We start from the raw sequence: 20,127 nt of genomic DNA, 5'->3' as shown, positions 1-20,127 counted from the left end.
TTTTTGTGCAATACAGCAGCTGTGGCTTCCTGGTCTGGCTGCTAACTGGGTTTTAGTAAGAGAGAAAGACAGGGGTAGATAGCAGAGTGAGAGGGAGGTCAGAAGTGAGTTTTAGGGATGAGAGTGAAAAGGATGAGTGGTGAGAGGGGAATACAGGAGAGATAGGAAACGTGGGCAGCAAGAAGAGAATGTGTTGTCCAGGGGTTTAACAATGTGGATTCTACAGAGGGATTACTCACCCTGCATTACTCAATCCCACACACATTACTGCCCAGAGACGCAGCAAAACTCACACTGTGCTCAGCGGAGACTGGAACATCGCACATCGCATCAAGCTTATCCCTGGGGGAGAGGAAGTGCTACTAATGGTAACTGCAGTCTTATCCAGTGCTAACTGACGCTGGCATGAAGCAACACTCCAGTATTCTTCATTGCAGCATTAAGAGTTTTTTTCAGCAGATGTTTGATAACTGTTGATGTTTGTTTGAGCGCTGAGCTGTAGTAAATTGCACAGTGGCCATTTAATTGTAGTCATTATAATCTGTTTGCAAGTGTAATTACAAAATGAAAGTCTAAGAAGTTGATTATACTAGGGTCACTGCAGGTGTGAAAGTGCACAGATGTATTTGTACAAATGAGAGACGCTTTACTCCAGATTCAGTCAGAAAAAAATAAACCGCCTGTGTTGGTTCCTGTTCTATGCCAACATTCAATCTCATTTTCCAGGGTGTGGTGTATAGGAGTTTTCAATTCGGTTTTATCTATATCTCTAACATTATTTTAATTATTCATATTCGTACGATTTTTGTTAAAACAATGCAACAAAATGCTATCCGAACACAGCCTTAACAAAACATGAATTATTAAAATAATGTTCGTTTTTAAATCGGATCAAATAAAGATCTAAGCTACTGTCCAGACGGGTTCATGAACATCAAGTTATAGCTCTGTGAATAACAGCTATGGATCATATGACTGAGTCCTTCGACGGTAGCGAGGCTTCACGGGGGACGGGGGACTGGGGATGGGGGATGGGGGCAGGGGGGTATTTTAGTGCACTGTGAAGGAGTTTTGCAGCTTGCTCAGTCAGTTAGTGAGGTAATGTATACTGTATGCTGTTTTCTTGTTTGTTATTAAGCTGTTTTCATAGATTAAATAGTCGCCTACAATAATTCTTCTATTCTGGTTTGCTAGTTTATTGTGGATTATTTTTACAATACAAATACACTGCTTCATTAATGATGATCGACTTTTTTGTATAACTTGTTTGTATTGTATTTCCATATTTAGTTCATTTAAATTAATTATTATGGTTACTTATCATATATAAACAGTTATTAAGAAAGAAAGAAAGAGTATTGACAAAGACTCACTACGTGCGTTTTGTTTTCCAGGAACAGTACACTGAGTTTGTGGTGATCGCGCTGTTTGAGAAGGGGACGTTTGTATTCTTATAGGCTGTTGTGCTAGAGAGGACATTGCAAGAGGCACACAAACACTTTAACAGAACCAAAGCGCATCAGGAAACGCATTGAAACCCGACGCTAATATACACACACTTCAGTATGTAATTCCAGGTTTATTTAGTTATTTATTTTCTTTTTAAGATGTCTTGTTCTTTAGAGGGACTGTGCCTGGCTGTTTTATATTCCATGTCATGGTCTTTGGACTCGCAGTCTTGGGGATCTCCTTTTGCTTGTTCAAGGTTGAGCGGGCGCTCACTGTCCGAACAGGGCTGGTGCTGACGCCCACCCGTGCGGCTCAACAAGTCAAAGCAAATAATGTTTCAGCTTGCTGATTGTACTTGCTTTGCCTTCGCCAGAACCGTTAAATAACTGAGGCATTGTCAATTGTTCACGTGTACTGTAAAAACACTATTTCTTTATGTATGTATTTATTTATTTTTTATTTATGTATGTATGTATTTATTTTTATTACAGGTGTTCGTTTTTTAAAGGAACAAGAAAGATATAAGAAGCTACAACCAACACAAGATGGACGGGAACAAGCCACTCTACACCGCCAACGACAGCTGCCGCTTCGACGAGGAGTTTAAATACATCCTGCTGCCGCTTTCCTACGGGATAGTGTGCGTGGTGGGGCTGGTGCTGAACTCCGTGGCTCTGTGGATGTTTCTGTGTAAGATGCGCCCGTGGAAGCCCAGCACCGTGTACATGTTCCACCTGGCCGTCTCGGACACGCTGTACGTGCTCTCGCTGCCCACGCTGGTGTATTACTACGGCAACCGGAGCCACTGGCCCTTCGGGGAGTGGATGTGCAAGCTCGTGCGCTTCCTCTTTTACGCCAACCTGTACTGCAGCATCCTGTTTCTCACCTGCATCAGCGTGCACCGCTACCTGGGCACCTGCCACCCCATCTTCTTCCTCAAGCTGGTTAAAGCACGCCATGCCCACGTGGTGTGTTTCCTAGTGTGGGGTGCCGTGATGGTGTGCCTTATCCCCAATCTGATCTTTGTGACCATCAGCACCAGGGACAACGACACGCTGTGTCACGACACCACGCGGCCGGAAGATTTCCATCAGTACGTCAGCTACAGCTCAGCCGTTATGACCCTGCTATTCGGCCTCCCGTTCCTTGTGATTGTGGTCTGCTATTGTCAGATGGCCCGGAAGCTGTGCCAGCCCAGGATGGGGCTACAGTCCCGCCAGCAGGGCGCGCCCAATTCCCGGAGGAAGGCTATCAAGCTGATCATCGTGGTCCTTGTGGTCTTTGCCCTCTCCTTCGTCCCCTTCCACATCACGCGCACCCTCTACTACACCTTCCGCGTGCTGGACGCCGACTGTGTGACTCTCAACTACGTCAACTTCGCCTACAAAATCACCCGGCCCCTAGCCAGCGTCAACAGCTGCATAGACCCCATCCTGTACTTCCTGGCAGGGGATCAGTACCGTGCCAAGCTGGCGAGCGCCTGCACCAAGAAACCTCGCTTCTCCACAATCTCACTGATGTCGCACAAACGGCTCAACAGCAGCCTGGCCGTGGCCTGCAACAACCAGGACTCTGCCTGCACAGTAACCTGAACTGGAGCAGAAGGACACTGGGGTTTCCACTTTGACACTGTCACCAGACGCCCTGTTCAGCAGGACCACCCACAGCTGGAGGCAGGCACTGTAACTTAATGTGTCCCAGTCCTCAGCCCTTTTCTAAAGGACAATGATGCAGCCTAGCGGCTAGAGGAACCGTAGGTAAGAGAGGTTACCTGAGTAGTGGGAGGCAGTGACTCACTGCAGAGAAAAACCATGGGATTTCAGACAGGGGTAACACATGCTTCCTGTGCTCCTCTCAGCTCTAACCAAGCCTTCCCTTACACCCACCTGCGGAATTTGAATACAAGTCTTGCTGTTAATATGCTCACAGAGCTACTGAGTGGCAGACAAAGTGCATTACGTAACTTTCTTGTAAGCTAAGCTAGCAAGGGCAGTTTGATTGCATATTGCTAAATGGAAAACAAGACAGTCTTATTCACACGCTCAAGTTGATCATACCAGTGAATCAGGTTTTTACTTTGTTTAGAGGCGTTTTCTAAAGACAACTGTATTTTGTTTTAGTCGTTTATAACTATGTTATTAAAAACACCAAAAAAATATTTGTTAACATTCTCATAAAGCAGTTCCGATTAAAAATAATGTATTTCAATACTGGAGAAAGACTGCTGATGGGGCCAGCTGATTCAAATCGTATTTACAGCATTGTTTTTTGAATTTGTAGACTAGATCAAAGGGTTGCATCTATTGCCATGTAAAAGAGAGAAACAATAAACAAAACAAAACAAAAATCAAAATAAGTATGTGCAGTGTTGTCCTCTGTGCCTCAACCCAGAGGCAGCTCAGTCCTGGTATATGCTTCCCGGCTGTATAACACAAATGGAAAAACATATCCCGCCTAGGGGCTGCCATTCCAAAAACCCTCCCACGAGAGGCTGAGGGACCCTGGGCAGCCTCCCAATGTGTTTAAAAAAACAACACCATACGTTTTAGCAAAGAAGAACAAAAGAACTGTTGTGAAACATACAGTACATCTGAATGCAAGCATGTAAATTACCATTGTGCAATTTGGAATGGCACAAGAATAGAAAGGGGTTCCGATAAGCTATGCAAGTTATACCATTGCAATATTGAATTGCCTGATTGTGTGCTCCATTGCAAGGGAGTGTATATATATATATATATATATATATATATATATATATATATATATATATATATATATATATATATATATATATAAAATCAATGTCAAATGTATTTGCTTGCAAGTTAAATAACATTACCAATAAATCTCAACAAAAAAGTTATTGAAGAAACTTTGTTTTTCTATCCTGTCTGTCTGTCTGTCTGTCTGTCTATCTATCTATTAGTTATAGTTTCCTTTAATCCTGTACAAATGCAGATGACCACAGTTCATTCTGCACCAGAAGCAGATCACAGAATTACTAGACAAGGCAGGACAATGCATTTGGAGTACCGTACAGTAGACTGCAGGGTGGCCCTGGTATGTTGCTACATTGTTATTATTATTGTTATTATTATTATTTATTTCTTAGCAGACACTCTTACTCAGGGCAATTTACAGATTTATAAGTGCAAGTTAAAGTGCATTAAAGGCAGAGTGCTGTATTGTCCAGAAGGGAAGAGTTTTCCAGGTATTGTCTGAAGAGGTGTGTCTTGAGGAGGAGCCGGAAGGTGGTCAGGGCAGTCTGGTCCTGATCACCAGTCCTAGAAGTGTAAGGAGGATAATAAACAGGAGACAGGAACTGACTCAAGCCAGAGAACGATGCAGAATATGTGTATGTTAAGTGAATCAGTCTGCCAGGATTTCTTCAGCTGAGACCCTCCCTTTGCCTTGCTGTGCCACCCCCCCTTGCATTGCACCTGCTCATTTCCATGCTGCTGTGCAGTGAGGTGGACAGCAAGTGTTTGGGCCAGTAGGTGGGGGAATCTAAAGGAAGTGGTGTGGTCCAGTGGTTAAAGAAAAGTGGTTTTAATTAGGAGATTCCCCGGTTCAAACCCTGACTCACTCACTGTGTGACCCTGAGCAAGTCACTTAACCTCCTTGTGCTCCGTCTTTCGGGTGAGACGTTGTTGTCTGCAGCTGATGCATAGTTCACACGCCATAGTCTCTGTAAGTCACCTGCTAAATAAACAATAATAACTCTATATATATATATATATATATATATATATATATATATATATATATATATATATATATATATATATTCCAGTTCAGTAAAAACATTGGCGAATAACTTTATTTGACTGTATTATTATATTATGTAATAATAATAATAATAATAATAATAATAATAATAATAATAATAATAATAATAATAATTAACTGGAGTAAAAACTTAATCCTATCCTAGAAAACCACTACTAGCAAACAGATTCGAGTGGTATTTGAAATGTTTAGTTATTTTCGCATTTTTGTTTGGTTTTAATATAGGCTATATTATTATATTATATTTGAAAATACACATTTAAATTTCAGGAATATTAAGTTGAAACGAAACACGATTGCCCTCTCTGCTGTTGTCACATTTAGTGCCACAGACGTCATTGTACATTGTTGTCCATTGCATTGTTTTTTGTAATTGAAGCAGCATCGGCCCCCTCGAGGTCATGGGCTAGATGGAGACGGATTGGTGCGGGTTGTGTTTTGGAATAACATGAGCAGTGCGTACAGGTTGCTATGTGTTGCCTGGCTGTCTGTTGTCAGGGTTTAGCCGGCTTGTGCTGGTAAGCGTCATAGATTTTTTTTGTCCTTTTTTGTAAATAGCTTATTATTTTGTAATAAAAATTATTATTTATACATACAGATATTAAGATTGTGAATTAATAATAATAATAATAATAATAAATAATAATAATAATAATAATAATAATAATAATAATCCATGTGTTTAATATATAGGAAATAAGTGTTCAGTTTGTAGATTTACAGTCAAAAGTGTTCTTTAAGATATAGTGAAGGACTTTTACTATAGTAATACTGCATTTTATCCTATCAGTTATAAAGAAAACGATATCCTGGTTTTCATTTTTGCAGTTATGCTTTTCGTGCATCTGCAGGCATTTACAATTTATGTCGAGGTATACTTCATGTTTTGTATTGTTTTATTGTGCAAAGGAAGCACCCTTAAAGTAAAGCTTGAATTCTTTCGGAACCTCAGCCCCGCTACCCGAGTCGAACCTCCTGCCAGCAGGGCTCTTGAGAACTGCAGGGCACCCCCCCCAAGCCGTGGGATTAATCAATTCAGATTCAAGTCCTTTCTTGGCTCGTGTGCTCAGATGTAAAGAGCCAGTAGTCCATTGCTGAGAGATCAGGTCCTGCAGTCCCAGCCTCCACATCTGGACTGATCACTGCAGACCTGAATAAAGGATCAGAGACACTCCCACTGGAACTGAATTACAGGAATTATACAGAGAGAAAGAGAGATCATTCCATCGAGGGGTGTATGACATCACAAACCTTAAGAGCAAGCACCACAGAACCACACGCTTTCTCTAATACTGCAGCCAGTAAATCTCACCTGATATATTGTATCCTGACATTAAGTCATCTCACATTTTATTTGTGTCCAACCTTAACATGTGTGTCTTTGATAAAGGAACAGCTGAGACCTCGGCAGTGATTCTGTACTTGAAATAACAGATGGCTCTGCATCAGCAAGTTCACCACTTGTTTCTTGTGCCCGTTGCAGTGCGGCACAATCGAGACACCATTGCTAAGGGCAGCTCTGACCTGAGCAAGACGACAATAGGACAGATCACTATCGACTGGAACAGAGGTGGGTGACGGCACTCCGGGACCATGTAGTGGCCACGCATTCCCATTGACAGACCCTGCTTTATCAAAACCACGGATAGGGATTAGACAAAAAATTAGAGCCACCTGCCATATGCAACACACACTTTTACTTTAAAGGGCCGTCTCTCGGCCTCACAAGACTGATCAACCACAATCGACTTTATTTCCACCGCTGTTTCATTTTTATTTGACATCATGTTTAACGTTATGACCCTGGGCATGCTCAGGGTTCTAAGTTGGAGCTTTTAACCTCATCTTACTGACAGGGGATATGACAGCGTATCTCACATCACTGCCTGTTCCCATATATTTTGATCAAATAAAGCTGGATATCCACAAAGTGGTTGGCGTCTTTAACTAACGTCATTCAGTCAGTCAACAGTGAAGTTTCAAGTTTCAGAAACAGGAGGAGAGGGAGAGGAACAGGGAGGAGATGTAGTGGAAAAAGCCACAGGTAGGTCACAGAAAATACTTTTTTAATGAACAATTTTACATAGAATGACAGTAAGAAAAGCAGTAAATAATAATAATAATAATAATAATAATAATAATAATAATAATAATAATAATAATAATAATGTTATATTGAATTGCATGGGTTTTAAAACCTTTTTTACTTTGAACAGAAGACAAAGATGAAAAGGAGAAAAAGAAAAGAAAAAAGAAAAACAGAAGAAAAAGAAAAGGAGGAAAATGAGAAGGAAGAAAACACAGAGAAGAAAAACAAGAAAAAAGAAAAACAGAAGACAAGAAAAAAATAGAAAACAGATAAGAAAGAAAAGAAGAAAAAAGAGAAAACAAAGACAAACAAGAAAAAAGAGAAAAAAGAGAAAACAGAAGAAAAACAAGAAAAAAGAGAAAACAGAGAAGAAAAACAAGAAGAAAACAGAGAAGAAAAACAAGATGAAAAAGAGAAAACAGAGAAGAAAAACAAGAGAAAACAGAAGAAAACAACAAGAAGAAAAAAATAGAAAACAGATAAGAAAGAAAAGAAGAAAAAAGAGAAAACAAAGAAAAACAAGAAATAAAGAAAACAAGAAAAAACAAGAAAAAAGAGAAAACAGAGAAGAAAAACAAGAAGAAAAAGAGAAAACAGAGAAGAAAAACAAGAAGAGAAAACAGAAGAAAACAAGAAGAAGAAAAAAATAGAAAACAGATAAGAAAAGAAGAAAAAAGAGAAAACAAAGAAAAACAAGAAATAAAGAAAACAAGAAAAACAAGAAAAAAGAAAACAGAGAAGAAAAACAAGAAGAAAAAAGAGAAAACAGAGAAGAAAAACAAGAAAAAAACAGAGAAGAAAAAAGTGAAGGATAAACACACAAACTAAAGATCTGCCCCGAGAGAAGGAAATCACATGCTCAGCTTATCTGTTTACTAGAACTTTTATAAAAGCTGTAACTTGACTGTAAGTGACAGCTGTAACACTGTAATGCACCACCAAATGAAGCATTACTGTTGCAATGCTATATCAACTAAGGCAGTAACACAAATTAAAGAATCACTGGTTATGTTTCCGCTGTGGATCCATTTACAAACCGGTAATTGTGTCTTCCAGGCAGGGTTTCCCCCTGCGTCCAGTAGAGGGCAGCAGTGCTTTTTTTTTTTTTTTTTTGTAAGCAGATCCTGCAACTAAGCTCCGTGATGCCTGCTGAAAATTCCAAGTCATTACTGGCGATCAACAAGAGATGGGTGAATTAAAACACACTTGTAATGAGTTCTTACGGGCACCCAGCGTGCCGTATTTAAACCCATGCAATTAGATGCCTTTAAAAGTGCAGATCGCAGCTTTAGAATTTTGCAGTGAAGGAATTTTGAGTTATAGTCTTATGAACCAGCTGAAAGACCAATCTGCTGTTTTATTATGTAATAATAATAATAATAATAATAATGTGCTAAGGGTGTAAGCTGTGGAGGTGATACTGCTAATCCCCTTTCATGCTGTATTAAAGCCCTGAGCCAGTAATGAGGCTCATGCAGAGGTGACTTGTATTGCTCTCTGAGAAGTGGTTATGTTTGCTGTTAATAACTGCTCTCTGAATAATCCCGGGCCAGGGGAGCGCAGTGATCATGCTGATCATGACCCTTTATTGCAGCAGCAGGCTGATCAAAACAGGACACAACTGCCCTGTCAAGGGTAAAAACAATAAATAACATGGCTACGTATACAGTATGCATTTCTCTAAAGTTAAGCAGGCAAAGCCAACTACTGCAATCTGGGAAGTCAAGGGTCAACGTATCACATGTTTTTCACAGACTGAACTACTTATGCCATGGGAAGAGGACGGCTGCAGAGGATCCTGCCATCTCAAAGGCATCAATCAACACCAGCTATAACCCAGCCACTGAGTGCAGGCAGTGAGCTGTATGGACAGCACATACACTACATGTAGGCAGCTTTGCAGGATGAACATGTTTGGGATTCAGTCTGCACAACCTAGACCTATTAGTGCAGTAGTTGTATTCTAGGACACAGCAGTCAGTGAGTCCTTTTATAGTTACAGACTGGGATACAGATTCTCTAGTCAGCTATCATGCCTTTTTCAAACTTACTGCTCTAGGACTTAACAATCAATAACTCCATGGCTCAGCAACATTAGCTCGTAATGGTTCTGATAATACCTGCTGAACTTGCATTGACAGGTGACAGAAAGACAGCTGTTGCCAATGTCAAGTCTTGCAGAGAATAAAGAACAGAAGAGAGGGACAGAGTCTTTTCTAAAGTCAGGACGCTTCCAGTCTCAGTCCAGCTCTGCTCAGGCTGGTTGCCTGCTGGAAGTCATCTCTAATTGGATCAAGATGAATATCCTGGCTGGTAGTCTGTGATATTAATTATATTTCAGATCCTTCTAAAGCCCCCCCTGCAGTACTAGAGGTCAGCTCAGAATAGGTCACAGCAGCAGAGGAATTCAGGGACAGGTTTAACATTAACCTTGTTAGTCAGGCCACCTTCAGCACAAGCAGGCATGCAGTCTGCTGTTTCTATCATAAACCGTGCAAGCATGGGAAATATGTTCAAATAAAGGCTGCAAATTCATAATGAATTCTGACTGAATACATCTGAATATCTTAGGCACTTCCTCTGAGTTCTGATTCGTTCTGAACTCAGCTCTATTAATTCATGTGGATTGAATTACTTACAGCACATGTATAAAGCATGCATTCTGATATAAATGGCCATTTCTCATAATCTCACTTCTCACACGGAATGCATGTCTTATACATGTGACTACTTAAGCAAGAAGCCATGACGTATTTAGGATTGTAATTGTTTCTGGTATGTGTTTCATTTTTTACATTTTTGCATATATCGTTAATATATCTCTTAATCCAGCTCAGATCATCACAATGGCTGCAAACCCCCTGTTAAATTTACAAGACGTGGACAAAGTAAAATCATGTCATTTCATCACTGCTAGACGACAGTGAGGGTGGAGAGTGGAATAGTTTGGCGCTGCATGTCTCTTTTGCATGAACAAGCTCTCCTGCATCCATACTTATTATTTTGAAATGCTGCTTGATGAATGTTGTGTGTGTTTGTGTCATTAGAGAAATGAATGCTTCTCTCATTTTTCTCTCTCTCACCCTGCACAGCCCCCCCCCCCCCCTGCACATGCTTTTCAGCGCTCAAGGACGCCATGCTGAGCAAATGAAAGGGATCTGGTGTAGTGTGAACAGGGTCAGAGTCTGGCAGGCATCCTGCAACAAAGAGGCAAATAATTACAAATCTGCAAAAGATTAACGATTTGCACAGAACCCCTCAGCTTTATTCTAGATGAGATCTTGGGGTGTGTTTGTGAGTTTTTAGAAGAAGTATAAAGATGATTTCAGTTAAAAGGTATAATAATAAAAAAAAGCAGCATAACTTTCCACTGTGAAATGCTTTTGGGTTTTTTTTCTTAAATTTCAAGCTCAGGCATTGTTCAGTACAGCTCAGTGTTTAGTGTCAGCTCAGTATAGTTCAGTACAGCTCAGTGTTTAGTGCAGCTCAGTATAGTTCAGTACAGCTCAGTGTTTAGTGTCAGCTCAGTATAGTTCAGTACAGCTCAGTGTTTAGTGTCAGCTCAGTATAGTTCAGTACAGCTCAGTGTTTAGTGTCAGCTCAGTATAGTTCAGTACAGCTCAGTGTTTAGTGTCAGCTCAGTATAGTTCAGTACAGCTCAGTGTTTAGTCTCAGTATAGTTCAGTACAGCTCAGTGTTTAGTGCAGCTCAGTATAGTTCAGTACAGCTCAGTGTTTAGTGTCAGCTCAGTATAGTTCAGTACAGCTCAGTGTTTAGTGTCAGCTCAGTATAGTTCAGTACAGCTCAGTGTTTAGTCAGCTCAGTATAGTTCAGTACAGCTCAGTGTTTAGTGTCAGCTCAGTATAGTTCAGTACAGCTCAGTGTTTAGTGTCAGCTCAGTATAGTTCAGTACAGCTCAGTGTTTAGTGTCAGCTCAGTATAGTTCAGTACAGCTCAGTGTTTAGTGTCAGCTCAGTATAGTTCAGTACAGCTCAGTGTTTAGTCAGCTCAGTATAGTTCAGTACAGCTCAGTGTTTAGTGTCAGCTCAGTATAGTTCAGTACAGAGTGTCAGCTCAGTATAGTTCAGTACAGCTCAGTGTAGTGTCAGCTCAGTATCTTCAGTAAGCTCAGTGAGTGTCAGCTCAGTATATTCAGTACAGCTCAGTGTTTAGTGTCAGCTCAGTACAGCTTAGTGGTTGAGTACTGGGAGGCAGTGTAGCCTAGTTGTTAGAGCTGAGTCTAGGAAGTAGTGTGGCATAGTTGTTAGAACCATTGACCTGTACTGGTGTATGCTGGTCAGAGCTGCTGGTTTTCAGTGCTGATCCTAAAGACCTGGTGCTGGTTACAGAGCCACTCCAATCCCTTTACTGTACAGTTCTGAATAGAGCCACTCCAATCCCTTTACTGTACAGTTCTGAATTGAGCCACTCCAATCCCTTTACTGTACAGTTCTAAACAGAGCCATTCCAATCCCTTTACTGTACAGTTCTGAATTGAGCCACTCCAATCCCTTTACTGTACAGTTCTGAACAGAGCCACTCCAATCCCTTTACTGTACAGTTCTGAATTGAGCCACTCCAATCCCTTTACTGTACAGTTCTGAACAGAGTGATTCTAATCCCTATACTGTACAGTTCTAATGTAAACTATTTGCCGTAAACCTTGTGCTGGTTGCCCAGTAAGAGGCTAAAAAATATTTATCCCAATTCCCAACTCTTAGCTGGTCAACAGCTCACCAGCAGTTAGAATGTTTAATAAGGAGGCTGTGCGGCCTACTGGTTAGAGCTGAGAGACCAGGAGACAGTGTGGTCTATTGATTAGAGCTGAGAGAACAGGAGACAGTGTGGTCTATTGATTAGAGCTGAGAGACCAGGAGACAGTGTGGCCTATTGGTTAGAGCTGAGAGACTGGGAGGCAATGTGGTCTAGTGGTTAGAGCTGAGAGACTGGGAGTCATAAGAACATAAGAACATAAGAAAGTTTACAAACGAGAAGAGGCCATTCGGCCCATCTTGCTCGTTTGGTTGTTAGTAGCTTATTGATCCCAAAATCTCATCAAGCAGCTTCTTGAAGGATCCCAGGGTGTCAGCTTCAACAACATTACTGGGGAGTTGATTCCAGACCCTCACAATTCTCTGTGTAAAAAAGTGCCTCCTATTTTCTGTTCTGAATGCCCCTTTGTCTAAACTCCATTTGTGACCCCTGGTCCTTGTTTCTTTTTTCAGGCTGAAAAAGTCCCTTGGGTCGACACTGTCAATACCTTTTAGAATTTTGAATGCTTGAATTAGGTCGCCACGTAGTCTTCTTTGTTCAAGACTGAACAAATTCAATTCTTTTAGCCTGTCTGCATATGACATGCCTTTTAAGCCCGGAATAATTCTGGTCGCTCTTCTTTGCACTCTTTCTACAGCAGCAATATCTTTTTTATAGCGAGGTGACCAGAACTGCACACAATTTTCAAGATGAGGTCTTACTAGTGCATTGTACATTTTTAACATTACTTCTCTTGATTTAAATTCAACACTTTTCACAATGTATCCGAGCATCTTGTTAGCCTTTTTTATAGCTTTCCCACATTGTCTAGATGAAGACATTTCTGAGTCAACAAAAACTCCTAGGTCTTTTTCATAGATTCCTTCTCCAATTTCAGTATCTCCTATATGATATTTATAATGTACATTTTTATTTCCTGCATGCAGTACCTTACACTTTTCTCTATTAAATGTCATTTGCCATGTGTCTGCCCAGTTCTGAATCTTGTCTAGATCATTTTGAATGACCTTTGCTGCTACAACAGTGTTTGCCACTCCTCCTATTTTGTGTCGTCTGCAAATTTAACAAGTTTGCTTACTATACCAGAATCTAAATCATTAATGTAGATTAGGAATGGCAGAGGACCTAAAACAGATCCCTGTGGTACACCACTGGTTACCACACTCCATTCTGAGGTTTTTCCTCTAATCAGTACTTTCTGTTTTCTACATGTTAACCACTCCCTAATCCATGTACATGCATTTCCTTGAATCCCAACTGCGTTCAGTTTGAGAATTAATCTTTTGTGCGGGACTTTGTCAAAAGCTTTCTGGAAATCTAAATAAACCATGTCATATGCTTTACAATTATCCAGTATCGATGTTGCATCCTCAAAAAAATCAAGCAAGTCAGTGTGGTCTAGGGGTTAGAGCTGAGAGACCAGGAGACAGTGTGGTCTAATGGTTAGAGCTGAGAGACCAGGAGACAGTGTGGTCTAGTGGTTAGAGCTGAGAGACTGGGAGACAGTGAGTGTGTTCTAGTGGTTAGAGCTGAGAGACTAGGAGACAGTGCTGTCTAGTGGTTAGAGGTGATGACTGAGAAGCAGATACACATTTTGGGGGTACTAGCTCCCCTGTCCCAATAACCCGAGCTTGATTGTTGTACTTTTTAAAGTAGTGTCATTATTAAACTCAGATTTAAAGGATGGAAAGGGGACTCGCTGAGAGCCTGCCCCCCCTCCCTCCCTACACTGAGCTAGCTCCACATCATAATCATTAATATGTTTAGACTTATTCATATGGTTTCAACGGTTCTGTTAAAAAAAAAAAAAGTAAATGAAGGATTTCAAGGACGCGTGGGTTAGAATTTAATCAGAGGCGCAGAGAGCTGAGAAGAAGACTGACATAAAGAGAGAAGTCCATTATTTCCTTGAAAAGGAAGCTGATGGCTTTCATGGTCCCTATGGAAACCGGCCTTTATTTCGTTGTCGAACCTGTGATAAGGTACTTCACAGGACTAAATGCAATTATTGTGAGGTAAAAAGGAAAATATTGCTTTTCAGTGCTAATAAATGTAAGGTATTGATTGGAAGGGAGTTCAGTGTAGGCACCACAATCTAAATGCGTAAACCTAAAAAAAAAGAAGGAGAATTTTAAACCAAATCATATTGTACATCAGGGTTCTTCTTGGCTAACTGTGCACCCTCCTGCACACCGAGGGTTCAAAAATTCATAATATTTCTTCTCTTTGCAAAATAAATGCGTCTCAAAATAATACATTCTGAAAGTAGTACAGAAAGGAACAGGTTCTTTTAAGGCATTAGCTGAAAGTTTATCACCAGGCTTTGCTTATAGAGTTTTTAAATATCTGTGTTAATGGGTGGTGAGGGATGTCTTTGATTGTATCATCTGGTGCAGTTCTGGAAGCTCAAACTGTGCAAAATAGTGTTCCTTGTAATACGAGACACCCTGCACGCCACTGGCTATTACTCCATGACAACATGCATTCAGGAGCTTGCATTAAGCATCAGAGAGATTTGTTGTTTAGAATCGCTACCTATGTCCTATACACACAATGACATCATTATGCAGGATAAGACTGTATGGTTTCCTAGACGTGATTTATAAAAATGGTTACCCATCACTGGGTTTCTCTCTGTCAATAAGATGTTTCAAATGCAGGAAGCTATGGCTCATCAAACATTTGCACAATATTCCTGAAAGTGTTGTAGGTCATACTGGTTTATTGTAACAGTACAGACAGATAAGTAATCTAAATTACTTTAAAACTACAAATTCAGAGACACTTGACTAGTCTTCTGACAAAAAGTTCCTTAATCAAGGTCATTTATTCACTTCACTGCAAAGGAAAGAGAGGGAAGGCTTCCTGGTAATTACATGTAACTTAAGGTTTTAAGAGGAGTGATTTGGAGAGAGTCTCTTACATTTCATTTTATAGAAGATGCTTTTAACTCAGTGCTATTTAGTTGTACGAATAAATCATTATAGTTTAAACAAATCGAGTCGTCTCAAATGTAGGCTTACTCCTATCAACCTCAGATCAGAACTTGAATAAAGTGATAACATCAATCTGATGTTACTTTAGAGGATGACATCACAAACGATGTATATACTTAAGGAATAATAATTGCTAAATCCCATAATAATTAGAAGGTACATCCAGCTATATATGATACCCCCCTTGCAATGCTCTATAGACTGGTATTGTAGAAGTCTTACATTGAGTTTTCCAGATTCCAAAGTTCGGACTTTGGATAGTTTAAAATGACAATGAACTACAGTAATTCTTTGTTATTGTATTGTTATGGTAACAGTATATTAGGGACGGTCTCTTTTCTAATAGGGTACCTTTACATGACCTAGAGGTGAAGGAACCAGATTCACAGAGTCGTGAGTCATCGCAGGAGCACTGTACAGTGCTGTATCTCCCCTTCATGTCTTGCATGGCTATAAGCATGCTGTCTTGCAGGGGGCAGGAGTACTGTACAGTGATGTACCTCCCCTTCATGTCTTGCAAGGCTGTAAGCATGCTGTCTTGCAGGGGGCAGGAGTACTGCACAGTGCTGTACCTCCCCTCCATGTCTTGCAAGGCTGTAAGCATGCTGTCTTGCAGGGGGCAGGAGTACTGCACAGTGCTGTACCTCCCCTCCATGTCTTGCAAGGCTGTAAGCATGCTCTTTCAGGGGTTGATTGTTTTAAACCCCTTTACACAGACACCATCTACGCCTTATCTAAGCGGCTGCAGCCTCTCGTTAATATGCAGGGCATATGCCAGCCATTTCTATATCATTATCCATTTACGGGAAGGATAATCACTCATTCAATTATCAGGCAGTCAGCAAAAGACTATCCCCCCCACGAGGGAACCCTGGGAGAAGGTGAGAGCGATAGGAGGGATTACACTAAATTAGGACAGTTTAATATGGGGGGGGGGGGGGGGCACAGGCGGGCAAATTGGCTTCATAATTTCATAACAAATGAAAAAGGAAGCTAGTATAATACCCTAAAATGATTTACATGGCTAGTCCGCTTGCAGTTATTAAATGCCATGTTTTCATTATTATTATTATTATTATTATTATTATTATTATTATTATTATAATACTATATTTTGTCACTGTGTTTGACTAACTGTAGAATAGGATAAACCGTGATGTTTTATATGCAAGATCTAACAAAGGCTTTCTTTTTTTTAAAAATTATATATATATATATATATATATATATATATATATATATATATATATATATATATATATATATATATATATATATATATATATATATATATATATATATATATATATGTGTGTGTGTGTGTGTGTGTGTGTGTGTGTATATATATATATATATATATATATATATATATATATATATATATATATATAATAAAATCATATATAAAACACACTGTCGAGACTACAAAGGTTTCTTCTTCAGGTGATGGTTTCTTAAATGCTTTCGGTTGATCTGACTCCTGCATCAGAAGCACATGTATCCGTATTCATCCATACAGCCATCCTCGTGTACAACACACTGCTTCTATTGACAATAATAGGGCACTGCTTTTTATTATCTTCAATACTGCCCTGAAAATGGGAATCTTTCCCCCATGTCTGAACTTCTCAGCTCCAACTCCTATGGTAACTCATCCATAACTTTAAACACTCAATCAGAAGATTTACAGTACTGTAGTTTTAGAAATAAGCTTGATTAGTTATTCTCCGATCAATAATTCTAGTTCGTAATCTGAGATGCTGGATAGCTGGGGTGTTTAAGCCCCATTGTGCGTTTGATGAGATCTCATACAGGATAGTTTCACAACTTATAAAATGGCAAGAAAGTAGATAGCGATCTCATTGGCTAACAAGAGTTCCAACCGATGCAGATATGTCACCACACCAGTGTGGCCTGGAACTTTCAAAACCACACTCCAGACTGATTCACTTTAGCAGGGGTTGGGTCTGCCGTTTGAGACAAATAAAACACTCCAGGTTAGGCGGTCCAAAATCTGCACACCTAGGCTATTTAGAGTCACATGAGCAGATTGTGGGCCCTATGTGCATATCCCACCATGTGTTTCATTCATGCAGATCGAAATTCAGAACCTTCAGACAAACATCAATTCAAGTGGGAGCTCAAAGGGTTAATGCAAAGGACAGCAAGTCCTTCTCAGTTAAGCTGCATGTATTTGAATTCCCTGTTAACACAAACATTGTTGTCTGTCAATATTATAAATACATGTCATAAATATTAAATGCCGGCCTATTATCAATCTGAAGGGGACAGCGCCTTCACTTAATCTGCCAGCATGGTTTCCGCAACAAAAAAAAAAAAAGAAAGAAGGGAAAAAATGAAGGAGAAATGTTAACCGAAATCTGATTAATCCCGGGAGTTTGATAAAGTCCGCCTTTAAAATAAACCAAAATTGAGAGTCATTGTAGGGAACATCCTCCCTTCAATCCGAAACAACTCGCAGAAGGTCAGAAAGTTAAAAAAGTAATTATGCCTCGGGAATAGGCAGCAGCGCTGGAAAAATAGAAAGCAAACTGTCAGTGTGATTTACAAAAGAAATTACAATCTTAATAACGGGGAGGGAGAAAACTGCCTACTTCTCATCTGTGGCCATTTTTGCAGAGCTGGTTGTACGCCGCAAAGTGTCCTTAAATAAAATAATAATAAAAAATAATAATAATAATAAAAAAAACCTGGAACATTTACATACTGATTTGAGGAGCATGGCACAGGGTCTGTGCCAATAACCGAGAGGAGTCAGCACTCTCATTGTCTGTGGAACTCTGGTCCCCTCTGATATGAAAATGCAATTATTTTATAACTAGATCTCACACTGTGCTTGACAGTCAGAGTAAGCACGCTGCCAGCTGCATCTGCGAAGGGGCCACTGGTGCCAGATAGCACTGGGGCTGGCCTTTCAGATTGGGACATTTTTTTTCGCTGGACAAGATTACCTAAATGTTTCGCGTTTAGAGGAATGAAAGTTAATGCAATGCATTGCCATTATCAAGCTGAGGTAAATCTGCATATTTATATTTATTTTTTATTCCATATTGTGCGTTTCGAAAAAAAATTAAAAACTTTGAATGCAGCACTTTTTTTTTTTAAAACCAGAAATGTAAGCATGTGGAGTACTATTGAAATTCACAGCTCGCGGCTTCTTTTAATCGTTAGCTGTGCATTAGTGGAATCAGCATGAACAAGTAATGAGCAAGCATGTATAGGCCCTACTAACCCACACATATGGATGAAAGCCTAGGGAAATTATTTTCTGCAAATCCACTTTGAGGTTGATTTGATCACCCAATACCCTGTTAGATTATCTGGAGTGCATCAGCCCCTTGTTCTCAGTTTAACCACAGATAGACTTCGGATGCAGCTCTGGGGCTGCGTGCTGTAAAACAGTCTTTGAAATGGACAGGCCCCCTCAGCTTCACCTTCATAATTGTAGGATTCTTTCGTTCAGTAAATTTTTTTTTTCCTTTCAGGTTTGAAAATGTAAGCCATGCTATTTATATTTCCGAGTTCAGGATACCTATTATTTGCGTCTGTCATCGGTCAGTCTGTATCCCCCCCCCCCATCCCCCACCCCCCACCCCCATATTTACCGAGCGTGGGCGCTTTTCAACAGAAGACCCCTTTGCTTCACCACACGATCCCCTGACAAGCCTCTATCCCTGACTCCACAAGCACTTACACAACAATCAGGCACAGTAGAGCTGCGCTAATTAAATTCTGAATGCTATTGTAACATCTAATTCACAATGAAAGATTCCTCAAGGTAAGGCATTATTAATGAAAACAATGTATTGTCGAGGCACTAATTAAAAGGAAAGCTGAACGTAATTGTGAATAGCAATAACTTTCTTTTTATATATATATTCTTTTATATATATACTATATATCTATATTATATATATATAATATAATCTAATATATATATAGCATATATACATATCGATATATATATATATATATATATATATATATATATATATTATATATATATATATATATATATATATATATATATATATATATTATATATATATATATATATATATATAATATTCATATATATATAATAAGCTCTCACTGGTGGTCATCATTGCGACGCTGCTCGCCTCTGCCCTCAGTGGACCCCTTAATTGTTGTGTTGAATACATCAAGAGACCTTTGTTTTAACTCTCTACCACACAGTGCGGTACATTGAACTGCTTTCATACAATATAAACATAACTAATATACTAATAGGTTCAGGGTGCAGTAGGGGTACCTCCATTACAAAAAAGACCATTAATACTGGTACAGCTTCAAAAATGTTATTTTATGTGTTTGACTACAAATTGAATCCCAATGGTGTTTGAAATGTTGTCTTGCCTAAGTGAGATTTTCTGTGAGTTTATTAATCTAACGAAAGTAACAGTTCCTGATTGTTCCTGGTTGGAAATCCCCAACTGTGTTGTATATTTTATATGCCGTGTTACTCCTCTAATGGTCTAGCTGCAGTTAGGTCATGTGACCTAGCGCCTAGGAGGGTATTAGATACCAGGAATTAACAGTTTTACAGTTTTTCTTATCTAGCAAAAAAAAGGTCTTCCATGCACACAAGCACCAGAGATCCTGATAAAGCTGCTGATGCAAAAAAGAGGTAAGAAAAGAGATGTTTAAAACACTGGTCAGCGCTATGTATTATGAACTGAATATTCAAAAGATTAGGTGCTCCAATGTAAAGTTCCCCGCCTCTACCGCAGTCAGCATGCTGGAGTCTTTTCAGAAGCAGTTCTAGCTGCAATAGGTAAGACGTGAAATGTTAGGAACACCTAGCTGATACACAAGCATCTCTTTCATTTACTTTCCATTTGTTAGGACAGTGTATTTTGAACAGTGACTCCATTCTTGATTAGGCAGATGAATCCTTCAGGCAGATGATGATGTTCTTGATTGAGCTGCAGACTGAAGGTAGATTTCATCGGAACAGCATTCATGTGAAATGCCCCACGCAGCCCA

General features: G+C 39.7%; 1 protein-coding gene across 3 annotated transcripts; it reads left to right on the top strand.

The window, feature by feature from the left end:
* The first annotated feature begins 23 nt into the window (after positions 1–23).
* Positions 24–7,334, top strand: LOC121295177 (P2Y purinoceptor 4-like). 3 transcript variants are annotated; one of them, XR_005946880.1, is made up of 4 exons: positions 24–368; positions 1,395–1,563; positions 1,941–3,206; positions 6,725–7,334. XR_005946880.1 is itself a non-coding variant. In XM_041219582.1 (3 exons), exon 3 carries the CDS (start codon positions 1,995–1,997, stop codon positions 3,039–3,041), a length of 1,047 nt encoding a protein of 348 aa, XP_041075516.1. In that variant the 5' UTR covers positions 24–368; positions 1,395–1,563; positions 1,941–1,994; the 3' UTR covers positions 3,042–3,796. The 3 variants fall into 3 exon arrangements, 2 of the variants coding, with proteins under 2 accessions (XP_041075516.1, XP_041075517.1); XM_041219582.1 differs by lacking the exon at positions 6,725–7,334 and having other exon boundaries at positions 1,941–3,796; XM_041219583.1 differs by lacking the exons at positions 1,395–1,563; positions 6,725–7,334 and having other exon boundaries at positions 1,941–3,796.
* The last annotated feature ends 12,793 nt before the right edge of the window (positions 7,335–20,127 follow it).

This window comes from Polyodon spathula, chromosome 20, assembly GCF_017654505.1.
Source record: "Polyodon spathula isolate WHYD16114869_AA chromosome 20, ASM1765450v1, whole genome shotgun sequence".
Lineage (NCBI taxonomy): Eukaryota > Metazoa > Chordata > Actinopteri > Acipenseriformes > Polyodontidae > Polyodon > Polyodon spathula.
The sequence above is the reverse complement of the archived record's forward strand: the minus strand, read 5'-3'. Positions and strand labels throughout refer to the sequence as shown.